At 46.4% G+C, this 12,607-nt stretch overlaps 2 protein-coding genes across 2 annotated transcripts in view; one reads left to right on the forward strand and one right to left on the reverse strand.

Annotated features, from left to right (window-relative positions):
- Positions 1 to 839, forward strand: part of ZNHIT6 (zinc finger HIT-type containing 6) — a 28,328-nt gene extending 27,489 nt beyond the window's left edge. Inside the window, exon 10 of the mRNA XM_042819968.1 lies at positions 460 to 839. Coding sequence (XP_042675902.1) covers positions 460 to 545 — 86 coding nt within the window. The 3' untranslated portion in view covers positions 546 to 839. The remainder of the gene's footprint in view (positions 1 to 459) is intronic.
- A 7,182-nt stretch (positions 840 to 8,021) lies between these two features.
- CCN1 (cellular communication network factor 1) lies at positions 8,022 to 11,649 on the reverse strand. The gene is made up of 5 exons (XM_042819614.1): positions 11,575 to 11,649; positions 11,268 to 11,484; positions 10,600 to 10,947; positions 10,269 to 10,471; positions 8,022 to 10,159 (listed from the first exon to the last, which is right to left on the reverse strand). Exons 1-5 carry the CDS (start codon positions 11,632 to 11,634, stop codon positions 9,860 to 9,862), a joined length of 1,128 nt encoding a protein of 375 aa, XP_042675548.1. The 5' UTR covers positions 11,635 to 11,649; the 3' UTR covers positions 8,022 to 9,859.
- Between the last annotated feature and the right edge of the window lie 958 nt (positions 11,650 to 12,607).

Below are 12,607 nucleotides of genomic sequence, written 5' to 3' on the forward strand. Positions count from 1 at the left end.
TGCCTCATCTTAATTGTCCATTTAGAATTTCTCAATAGTTTCCCATCTTAACTGAAAGCCTAACAAAACTGCTAATGATTTATAATTCATTACAGTTGTAATACGTTTATGTAGCAACCCCAAAAACAACATTTAAAACAAATCAAGAGAACAATTTGAACTCAGTAGATGAAAAATTTTGTATGGGATGAATATTCTACTTAGCTGCTTGACTGAGAGACTGAGATTTAAAACCTAAAAGAATTACCTTGCTTCCTCCTTCAGCAACAAGGCCCTTTGCAGGGCGGTATCCTCTATTGAGATGGTTCCACGTTAGGAAATACTTATCCTTGAGGAAACTGTGATTAGAAGGAAAAGAATAATGAGAACACTGCTTCTGTGTGAGCAAACTGGAAAAAGAAATTGCTGAAACTAATGGCTTAATGGTTTGTTTGTTTGTTTTGTGTCCTACACCCTCAGAGGCCAGTGAATCTGCGGAGGACTCGGACAGTGGAAGTTCGTCCCTTTCTTCTGAGGAAGAAGGAGAAATTCGGGAGAGTTCATGACAGTTCTATGAGAGAAGAGGGTGGGATGAGCCTTTTATATTTCCTTATTTAATTAAATCTTTTTTTGCACAACTGATTTTCTCTGAGGTTCAGTTTGGTTTGCTTCACTTAAGGCAGCACTTCCAAACTGCCTCCCTGACTTTGGATTTAGTATGCATATTTAGGTATGTAAATAAAGAGATTGGGAGTGGCTGGTTCCAGAAAAATCTGCTGATTTTACTGCATAGCACCCCTTTGTCCATGTATCTCTATTGAGTCAATAGCCCAAATGTAAAGTTTCTAAGTTGGCTTCAACAGTGTGTGTTTTTTCTTTTTATCATAGCACCTCAATGTCAGATTTCTAAAAGTGTAAATACTGCATATTTGTGTTTATCTGTGGATTTGAGTCACAGTACTTCAACTTACTGATAAAATCTAGTGTTTCATTGCATCAACTTTCTTTTAGAGTATTTCTTCATCATGTAAAGCTGCTGCATGTGATCTTTCTTTAATTTGGACTTCAGTCTTCTGCGGCAACATTTTGGGTTCCTGATGCAGTAGATTATTTTTTTTTATGCTTGGTTGCATCCTGCTTCATGTTAAGGAGAGAGCAAGTTGCACTTTTTTGGGGGGGTGGCATGCTTCATCTTCTAAATTAGCCCCAGTTTAAAAAATAAAATAGAAGTGAGTCCACGGAGTGCCATTACTGCTGATGCACTGAACTTTTTATAAATGCTGATGTTTTGCATCTGGAAATTACCTACTGAAGCCTGATAGTATAAATACTGAAATATCATCTAAACTTTTGAAGCATCTGCAAAGTCATCAGCACATGATTACATGGCAGACAGCTCCATGAGGTGGTTGCTGCCATCGTTGCCACTTCATTTTGCCCCCTGCTTGAGGCTGTCACCTTTGTGACGAAAGGTGGTGCAAGGGATGCCCACTGGGCAGCCACCTGAGTGCAAGGCTGGATGCTCTGACCAACAGCTCCCATGGAGGTGGTTTGTCAGTCACAAGCCAGTGACTGACATTGCAGATGGAAAGCTGGAACTGACGTTACAGATAAAAATCCAACACCTAGCAGTGAAGTCATGCTGAGGTCTCAGGGGGCTATGACAGCAATATGGAGAAGGGCTCAGGCTCCCATAGGCTCCACCCATACCTCAGCACCAGCTTGTCTGGTCCTTGCCAGTCATACCTAGAAGAGATTTTTGAGATGTTCAAGAGCTGTGTAGAAGTTTATTCACGCCTTTGCAGACAAATTGTTATTAAATTATTGTTCACAGCTACATTCAGCTAATGAGGCTTGGAAAGAACGTTAGACCGTGGTAGGCACGTACTGCTGCTCCTCACAGGGACACTGTGTGCTTTTTCCTCTGTTTGTTTTGCAAGCTCTGATAAAACAGGGAAGCTTTTCTCCTCTCCTGGCAGTAGCCACCTGTGCGCTGTTTTCTTTTTTAATCATTGTTGGGCTTCTGCCCACATCTTGTTTCAGTGTTTGTTTTCTTAACCCTATTTAAAGGACTGCAATTCCTAGCTATAGGTGTTGCTTTCATATTTTTTCAGTTCAGTGGAAGTGAATAAGCTTTTCCTAATCAGTGATTATTGCATGCTCATTTGGTAGCCACAAATTACTTTAAACCGCTCTTGAAGCCATTCATATTAACACCTATAGAAGAGCAGAACAGCAAAACTGCCACGGTTCATTTGCCAGGAAATGTTTCGTCTGGAGTAGCACTGTGGTGGTTCTGTGCAGTTGGAGCATGCAGGGGAATGGGAGTGCTGCAGATATTCATGTTGGTCTGCGGATGATTGTGATTAGTCTTTGGCTGAGGAACACAGATCTGTGATAGATGTGATTTGCATTATTTCCTGCTCATGGAGGTCTTCGTTGATAGAATGAGAGGGTTTCCCCACATTGTGTTTTCTCATATAAATCTAGTTTAAACTCCCATGGGAGTCAGAACACAACCCTAATTTGTTTTTAAATGAAGATGCTGTTAAATCTATCTTACAGATGTGAATCTTTTCTTACCTTAGAGAAAATCCTAAGCATTTTGAAGTACTGTTCATAGAATGGTTGCTGGAAATGACATTTGACAGACAAAGCTATGAGCCATCTTCCAGATCTGAACTGAGAGTAAAAGTCCACGTTAATACAGTGCATTTGCCATTCGTTATTGTATCACTGGTTTTTTTTGTTTTGCTTTTTGTAACAGTTACACTTTGTTGAGTATAGGCATTCATCAAATGCAAGCCAAAATGGAATCAGAATATTCTGGCTCAGTTTAGCTGGGTTTTTTGGGGTTTTTTTTTTTGTAATTAATATAAAAATGATTCAAAATAATGGTTTTTGCTCCAGCTTTAGTGATGATAGTTGACTGGTGCAGGTCCTGCAAGAATCATAATTCAGCATAATGATACAGTTAGTGATTTAATCAAGGCTTATCCACTCTTACATACCTTTGTAGGCAATTAGAAGTTTTTAATCCCTCCCCAAGAGACATAACCATCTTAAACATACTTTTGAATTTCTGGTTAAGCAGTTGAAATTTAAGACACAGCTGAGGCTGTTTGGAAGACTTCAATCCATTTGGAAAGCATGGGATCACAATCATGCTATCATGGGATTCCAGTACAGGACTCCTATTTGATTTAGTGCAGATGATGTCTGCGAATGGAAACCCTGTGTTGATATTTTAATCTTCGTCATTCAGCTCAAGCTTGTGTTGAGTGCTTGATTTTATGCCTACTATGCTCACTCATTTGTTTTCCTCTATAAACTGCTTGTCCCAGAAAAGAACAAGCTATTTGCATGTGGTGTTATGGCACTGTTAATGTTTAGATTGTTCAGGTTTGAAGCCCTGAGCACTCACAGCATGCTGAACTGAAGGGCCACTGGCTTACAAAGCAGAGTAAAGCCTCTTGTACTCAATGAACATGCTGCTAAAAAAAAAAAAAGAATGTTTAATGAAGTCATCCCTTTCACAAACCAAGGAACAAAAATAGCACATAGCTAAGGGCATAGCAATAGCTGAGAAGTGGGGTTGAGTCAGTCATATGGGAGAACTTGGTTCTTTTCCTTTTTTGTATAACTTCCTGCGGTATGAGGCATAAGTCATGGAACTGTCATGGGCAAACAGCATCATGCTCCTGTCAGTGCAGAAGCTGAATTTTAAGTGAACACACCCAAATTCTAGGTTTTACCGTATTTATGTCCTTTGGGAATTGTTCTATAGAGGGAAAAAGGATTGTGCCACAGAAACTGCTGCCTGAGAGGCAGCTGGGAGCGAAGAGCTGAGCAGGCCTTGCTACCTGACAGCACAGCACGGCTTCACCTTGTGTTGGGAGCAGAGCTGTTCACAGGGCAGGAGACCTCATCTAGTCTAAAAAAGTGCATGAATGCTTGGGTTCACCTTCACACTGATGGGAAGTCTCACGTGTGTGTTGTGTGGGGACAGCTGTGGCTTAGACATGGCCTGCCAGGTGGGGTGTGTTCTGTTGTCGCCTGTAGGAGCTGAGAATGTGTTACGTCTTACCAGAGCAGGCTTCAAAGAGCAGTGCACAGCTGTGATGATGTAACTTCATCCCTATTTGGTCACAAACATTTCATCCTGCTTCCTTAAATCCCACACACTTTTCTTGAAAACATTTATTCTTCCTCCCTCTGAAGAAAGAATATCTTGAATCTGTGTTTATGTTGTTGCCATGACATTGATGTATGCAGTTGCAGATTCTGTTAATAAGAGAGAAAAAAAAACAACTGTGTACTTCATGAACAAAGATTACTCTGTGTTTGTATTACAATGTTGCTATGGCAGTGCATATGGTTTTATTTGGTAGAAATTTGTGGTGAGATGGAAGGAAGTCACATGTATGGAAGACAAACAAGAAATACAGCAAAACCAATTCAAAATAAATACTGAAACTGAAAGGAGAGTTGCAGATGACATATAAAACCAGGAGAATACAAGGACAGTTGTTTTGCTGCCTGTCTCTGCGGTCTGATAGCAGAAGCATGTCCTTGCTGTGCCCTGCCTGGTCTCTCTGGCCCATAGAGCAGTGGCTTTGCTCCAGTGATGCTTTTACTGAGTGCTTCTTGCCCTCGTTGGCTCTGTGTATCATAACATATTTTGTTGTTGTTGTTTTGAAAGCAGAATTCCACTGCGTTGGCCTGATTACCCAACTGCTAACTTTTCCTGCCTATTTTAATACAGTAGACTGTTGAGCAGGAAAATTAATACGGTGGTAATATGTGGAAATAATCTAGCACTTTACCTACCTTTGGGGCAAAGGCAAGTCTTTTTGCCCTTGCTGACTCCTGCTTGTGCTAGAAATGATGGACTTTTCTTTAATTGGCGCAGTAGTCCTCATGTTTGTCTAGTCCTTCTGCATGAGGCTACTTTTTGCATCAGTTGCATCAGGACAGCTGTTGGTGGTGTGACAAATTAGAACAAGTTAAAAATAATCTGCCACAGAAGCAGGATAGAAGTGAGGAGGGAGAGCGAGTCTCAGTTTAGAGAATAAACTGCTACTGCTACTGCACTGAGAGCTTGCTGGTTGCTGTGTGATCCCAGCTTATGAAGAAAGCAAAAGTATTTCTCAAATCACATTGTGCTTTCTTTCTGTCATTCCACTTCTGTCACAAGCAGAAAGAAACAAGCGTGAAAGCTGCCCGTTGCCTTTCCACTCTTTGCTTCCTGGTTCTCTGCTGAATCATGTCCTAACCCCAGAGGTTGTCTGTTTTTCCAGGAGTGCCTGTAGGGGACTTGCCAGGTGCTGTAGAGGCACAAGTGAGGAAAAGGTGTCTGAGGCACAGACATTCCGGAAAAAGAGCTAAGTGATGGCAAAGAAGGCTTATCTGGGAAATCCCCATCACTTTTGTATCTGAGCTCTGTGATCTCCCTTTATTAATCTTTTTTCACAGCTTCAACTTTAAGCTGTGCTTGGGCATCCTTATTGGTTTTAATGGGGTTGCTCCACTGCAGTGCAAGTATCTACTTCTATAGAGGAAAATGTGTCTTCCTGTTTTAAGTTCTCATTAACAACTTGGATTTATGGCTACACTGTGTTAGTGTCTGATCTTGTTAGATTTATGAGATTTTTAGGATCTAATCTGTTTGGTTTGAGTTGCTAAAGGACCTCGGTGGTTTCAGAGAAGCAGCTGCTTTGAATCTGCTGACCCACTGGTCTCCATTTGATCAGATGTGGAAACAGTGTTCTCAAAATGTTGGTGAACCACACTCTTGACTGTTTGACTGACATTTATAACAGTCTCTTCATTCCTGTTACTAAAACTATGGCTGCTTTCACCGTGATGGTAAGTTGTCAGTGTCTCTATCCTAACTCACTTCCCATTTGCACAAATCTGTGCACCCTACTTACAAAGGTATTCCATCCAGTGAGTGAAAGCCTTACAAGAGCTTGTGTGATGTTTCCGTTCTGGATGGTTGCTGTGTTCCATCTGGTAAGTGGTTGTACTTCAGGACAGATGAGGTTGCTTCTGTGAATGGTGCCTTGGGGTCTTCCAGGACATTCTCCAACATAAATTGCGTATGTAGAATTCATAGCTCTGTAGTTTTTCTAGGGAAAAAAAGAGTCATTGCATACTGGATACTGTCTATTTGGTTTCTTGGTTTTTGGTCTTCATGGGACAGTACACATTGGTGTTTATTGTGTAAATTTGTTGGCTGGATTTCTATTTTCCATATACCGAATCTCACCACGCTGCAGTGTAGCACAGTTGTTCCTTAGCTGAAATGCATTTATAGGTATCTCCAGAATGAACTGTGTTGATGCTTTCTCAATGGCCTCCCCTGTATTTCTGTGTGCTGTTTTCTACGAGGATATGTAACACTGAGGAAAGAATGGTGAAGATGAAAACAGGGACACGTCTGTGTGAAACACAATCTGGAGGCAGATTGCGGGACAAGTGCACAGCTGTCCCTCGCTGTGGGCACCCATGTAAGCAGTGCCACCAGCTCACCGAGGCTCCCCCCAGCAGCAAGAGGTGGGTCTGCTGCCTGGAGCATCCTGGTAGATGTGGCTTTGCTGCAGCTCCATGATAGCTTATATGGAGCTTATAGCAGTCCTTGTGGCAGGCTCAGAACGGGTTAACTAGTGCCTGGCTGGCTGTGCCAGAGAGATGTTGGCTTTTCCTCCCATCTGCTCCTCTTCAGCCTCCCTGCTCATTCATGAGAGTGCTAGCAGAGTCCTGCTGGAAAGGGCGTAACGTAGTGAGGGAGCGCTGCTTTCTGCTGGCTTCTGCCTTTCGTGTGCTTCCCGTGATGCAGCACTTCGGGAAGCATGAAGTTTGTCTTCACTGTGTTGCCTTCTTCAGTAGGGAGCGTATGTATATATTACACGTAACCCTGATAGTACAGCAGGTACCACCATCGGGCCCTTGTAAGTGACTGCATTGGATAGAAGAGACCTCCGACAGTCCTAACGGTGCAGTTCGACAGGAGTTCCTTGTGGCGGCAGCAGCAGCCTCGGCAAAGCGCCGTGCCACGCTCCATCCTCGGGTGACCCCGTCCTCCCTCCGCGGGGCTGCTGGCCGGGGGCTGCTGGCCGGAGCAGCCGTGATAAGCAGCGTTTACTGACTGCTTACAGCTGCTGTTCGTTGGTCATGTTCCTCGTGCCTTCTTTGCAATTCTGTTAGTATTCATCATGAAGGAAGGATTTGGATGTCTTAGATTTTGACCAAGATGTAAAATCATATCTGTGTTCGTTTATCCTACCTGTAAGCCCTCCTGCTTACACCTGAAGGAACTCCTCTTTTTATCATGGACATTTTCGCAGCAATATCTAGTGTTGGAACAGCAGGGACGTTTCAAAGCACGTGCAGAGGTGTTGACTCTGCTGACTCCTTACACCATACTGGGAGTTGTGGGCTTGTCATTTTGCTGTGTAACTGAAATACAACAAATGAAAAGAGAATGTTGTTGATGAGCAGCTGGTGAGGAACAACTCTGGAAGATTTGTAGTTCATTTTCCTCTCTTTATAACAGTGTAATTTTATTTAGTACACGTTACTCCAAAATCTGCATGTCCTACTCATGCAGCCCTTACTCTCCACCAGAACTCTTCTTTGAGCAGAGATGACAGACGTACCTCTCTGCCTGATGGGACATGGAAAGCCCAGCACATAGGCTGCAAAACCTCAGGCCTGCACCTGTAACCGCATACCAGATGGGAGTAGGAGGGGCCATGGGTGCTTGTGTACGTGCGTGTTTAGGCAAACAGCCTGTGCGTGTAGCACAGTGTAGTTATAGCTATGTGTGGTTTGTAGGAGAGCTGCATTAGGTCATTTTGAAGGTAGGTGTTACACAGGTGTACCTGTAGGTGGAGGTGGCCCAGGCTGGGCAGGCAGCACTGTGTCTGCACACAGCACACTCTTCTATCCATGCAGTAGCCCCGTGAGTAAATGTGATTTCTCAGCGAAAGGTGATGTAAGGAAGTGTTCAGTGTCAGATGTTACCAAAAAAAACAGAAGCACTTCACTGTGTTTTACGCTCTTGCTGTCAACAAGTATTGTACAGACAGGTTTAGGTGCAGCTAAGACTGGTGGCCAGGTGGTAAATTCCAAAACAGCTGAAGCTGTGAACGCCTCCGGGGAGAAAACTTGACTGAGCAGAAGAGAGACAGCTGTAATTTTTTCAGGCAAAGCATTAACTGCCAGCGAGATATTTGGCCATTTATTTTATTGAAGTATTTATGCCTAATCAAATGAGAAGTGAACTCTTAACCACTTACACATCTGCTTCACAATTCCAAAACCACACCATCAGTTGCTGCTTTATAGAAGTGCTTTCCTTAGTAAAGGCCACAGGAAGGGCTTATGCCAGAAGACTGACGATGAGGAGGAAAAAATGGTGCTGCAGGTTTCCTTTCAGTCTTATCTGTAGTACAGCTTTATGCTAACCAGCATAGCACAAACGGTTCACACAGCTTTCTCAGTTCCTGCTGTAGATTATTTTTAAGTGTCACTTTCTTAATGCACGCCAGCTAGCTATCTTAGGACTCCCTTGGTTCACTAAATGTCATCCCCATCCCTGAAGTGTAGTTACATATTTAATAAGTGGGAAGGGAAGGCGGAGAAGGGAGAAGATTGGCTGCTTTGCCTTTTACTCTATTGGAAAAGTACTTGAAATTCCTCACATTCTTCTCCTGTTAACAGTATGTTTACTTTTCATCACTGGGTTATTAGGATTAACAAAAGTCATTGCTTCAAGCTCATTTAATTTGAATTTAGTGAAAGCCAACTACCTCCTGCAGACTGTAGGAAACATTCTTCTTCCACTGAACTCCATTAATTTGCAGAAAGCAGCCACCAAAAATGTGAGACCTGCCCACCGCTCCCACCCCAGTGCTCAACATCACTGTGCACACACTGCATTCTAATGAAGTGCCTTATGTTGCAAATTCCAGGACAGTTTGAATAATCTGACAGACTAATTAACATTTCAGTCTCTCTTCCAAACGTTTGCTTTCAGTGCCAGGAAGCTTTCTCTGTATACACTTTCTAGTGCACAGGGTGACAGATTGCATATACCACTTCAAAATACCATTTACCCAAAGACTCAGCTTACTCATTCATTGCTGTACCTGGGGTGGAGCCTGTTTTGGTTTCCAGACGATTCCAAGTGGTCCTGGAAAGGAGCTGAAGTCTGTTGCCTTTCAAGATGCTCTCTACTAAGAATAGTTAGGTAAATATTTCTTTATTAAATGATTAATTCCATAAATAAATTCTTTTAATTCATTGAATATAAAATTAAAATCATTTACAACTTATTCCAGTATTACAGGGGTTCGAAGGGGTTAAAAAAAAAAAAAAAAAAAAGAAAACAAGAGCTACAGTTTGATAAATAAAATACTCAGCTTTAAAACAACTGATTTCTGTTTGCCATTAAACTACAGTTGGTACATAATAGCTGCCACTGTGAACACCCCACAAGTGCCCACCTCAGGAAGGAATGTAACTTCCAACTTGGTTGGGAAAGTAGGGGAGAAGATGGAGGGGAGGGGAAAAGCATAGTGTTAAACTGAACAGGAAAGGAAAAGTTTTCATAACCGGAATAAAACATCAGATCACTTACAAACAGAAAACAGTATAAGATAAAGGTGCTCCAAAAAGAAGCAGTAAAGTTGCTCCAGTACTATGAAGCTTTAACTATGCTTAAATCTCTGTTGCATTAGTGTCCATTTGCACAGTGCACTCTTGTAATATCTCATATTGCCCTCGAATGGGCAAGGCACCACTTCCATCAGAGGTCCTTTCTCCATGGCTGGTTACTTCAGAATTCTGTTTAACATCCCACCCCAAATACTACTTAGTCCCTAAATTTGTGGATGTCATTGACCAGTCTGTAGAAGGGATAAGCTTCGTTTGCATGCGGACAGTTGTAGTTGCAGCGGCAGGACTGGATCATCATGACACTCTTGGTGAAGGTTTCTCCATCATCGCAGCGGAACCGGATCTTGACAGTCCTGGTCTGCTGGGGAGTACAGCACCTGCCATCCACACAAGACCCACAGTACTTGGGGCGGTACTTCTTCACACTGGAGCATCCAGCATAAGTAAACCTTACGGGGGATGGGGACTTCTTAGTCTTGGTACATTTTTTTCCTTTCTGTAAAGAAAAGACAATGACATCATTAGTGGGAGATCCTTGTCCTGCCTTTACCCTCTACTTGAACCAGTTTGGAAAGAAAAGGAGCACCAGAGGTGTTTGTATTTACCTTTAGGGAGGCGTAGCTGGGCTGGCCACATGGCCTCACTTCACATATCCTGGTCTCCTTGATGAGCTTGCAGTCGGGATTGTCGTTGGTGACTCTGGTGGAGATGCCGGTCCCACACGTCTTTGAGCACTGGGACCAGGAAGTTGTTTGCACAATGCATTTGGGGTTCTCAAAAGCTCGGCTTTGTGGCTCAGATCCAAAAACTGGAAAAGAAAAGGGGGGCTTAGACTACCTCTGCCTTCTCCCTGAGTTTCTTTCCGTCAATCTAAAGAGTCACACAGCTTCCCTCCCACCTCAGCTTCTGCCGTCACACGGATCAGCACACACTCACCAGGTAGCATCTTCAGGCCTCCCTTCACAATGGCAATCAGCTCGTTGTTCCTGGTCAGTTCGCCCTCAGAAGCGTCCAGACCAAACTCCTTGCTGAAGAAGCCCTCCAGCTCCTCCAGCGCATCCTTGCTCTCATCGCAGACCCACTCCTCGCAGCACTGCCCAGGCACTTTGACCAGCCTGGGGCTGGGGCAGCCCAGGTTGGGGAGGGAGAGCTCCTGCGGGCAGAGCGGGATGCAGCCCACAGCTCCATCTATGCACGTACACTGGTGCTTGCAGTTGGGCTGGAAGCTTTCGCCGTTCTGGTAGATTTTGGAGTTGTATTCGCACGGTCTCCCCTCAGACTGTGCTGCAGAGAGCAAAAGAGAGAGAAGAGGGTGTCAGCACCGGGAATCGGTCGTTTAAAGACACATATTTTGCTGCTCTGTTAAATTCGGTTTATGGTAAAGTTCCCTACAGTCCCCCGGAGACGCGGGGCTAGAACAATAAGTTAGTCAGGAATCACTTTTCCTTATGTGCTTTTAGCGGAGCCCAGACATACTGAATCGCATTCCAGACTGCTGAAGTCATGTGCCTTTCTGCCAAGCTACCAACAACAAAGCATAACCATACATGGACTCAAAGTTACTAAACTCCGGCACTCCGCACCGTGCTGCGGGCAGCTCTTACCTCTGCAGATGCCCTTGGTGGCTGCGGGGCTGGCGCCGAAGTTGCACTCCAGCCCCTTAGTGTGGTCGCAGGGCTGCGTCCGGCTGCAGTCCTCGTTCAGCTGCTTGGCGCAGACCTTGCAGCAGCCGCAGCCGTCCGGCACCAGACCCACGCCCGGGGCGCACTGCGGCGCGGCGGCCGGGCACTGGCAGACGGTGGGGCACAGAGAGCCGAGAGCCTGCGGGGCGAGCAGAGAGGAGCGGTGAGCGCCGGCACCGCCGATCCGTTATCCCCAGCCCTCCCGTAAAGCCTCGAGGGCGGCACTTACCAGGCGGGCCAGGCAGAGCAGGGCGGCCGCCAGCGCGGGGCGTGCTCCTACGGAGCCCATGTCTTAGCGGCGCGGAGCGAGAGCGCAGCTCGAGATGCAATCGCGAAGCGGGGCCGGCGCGGTCTGAGGCAGCGGCGGGCGCGACCGCCTTTTATGGGTCGCGGGGCCGCCGCGTGCGCCTCGGCGCTGACGTCGCGCGTTCCGGGCCGCGGCCGCGTCCAGCGCTCGCGGCATCCCAGGAATGCGGCTGGCGCGCGGCGCGGCCGCTCCGCCCCGCCCCGTCTCCCTGCACCGCGGCCGCTGGCGGCGGCTCTGCCGCGGGGGGTCACCGCGCCCGCCCGGTCCGGGCACCGCGCCGCTTTGCGGGGCTGGGGGCTGCCCGGGGGGCCTCTCCGCGTCCCTCCGGCCCCGCCGGCATCGCCGCGGACGCGATCCCGTTACTCGGGCGTCCGTGGGGGCGAGCGCTGCGCGGGGGCGCCGCTGGATCGGGCCCCGGGACCGGAGCTGCGGACGCCGAGCGGGACGGGCCCCGCCGAGACGGCCGCTGGCTGCGGTGCCCCCGTGCTGCCCCCCTCGGGAGGACGCGCTCCCGGTACCGGTTTCCCGGTGGAGGTTCGGGGCTGGGGCCGGGAAGGAGCGTTTGGGCTTCTGTTGTGGCGCCCTTTCTCTGCGTGGCCGTAAGTGCTTCCAGATGGGGATTCAGCCACCAGACGTAACAATATTTCCATATTTGGTATAGCAGTAGCCCGCATTTTTCACATTTTTCTGCTCTGTTATCCAACCGCAAAGCATTCTTGACAGCTTCAGATGCTGTTAAATATAGCCCTCGCTGCCGTTCCCAGGGCAGGAAATTCTCTGGAATTCCTGCTTTTCACGCAATCTGTCCATCATGATTTAGGAGCGCAGCGCCGGAGCAGCCAACTGGCGTTACCCCGCCGCGGGTACTGCGAAAAGCGGAGCTCCATCCGCGCTCCAGCGGCGTGACCGCGAGTCCCCATCGCAGGGATTCCTTACAAGCGAGACCCGTTCCTTA

Source organism: Centrocercus urophasianus, unplaced genomic scaffold (assembly GCF_019232065.1).
Source record: "Centrocercus urophasianus isolate 14NV4802_14NV808 unplaced genomic scaffold, USGS_Curo_1.0 seq_18, whole genome shotgun sequence".
Lineage (NCBI taxonomy): Eukaryota > Metazoa > Chordata > Aves > Galliformes > Phasianidae > Centrocercus > Centrocercus urophasianus.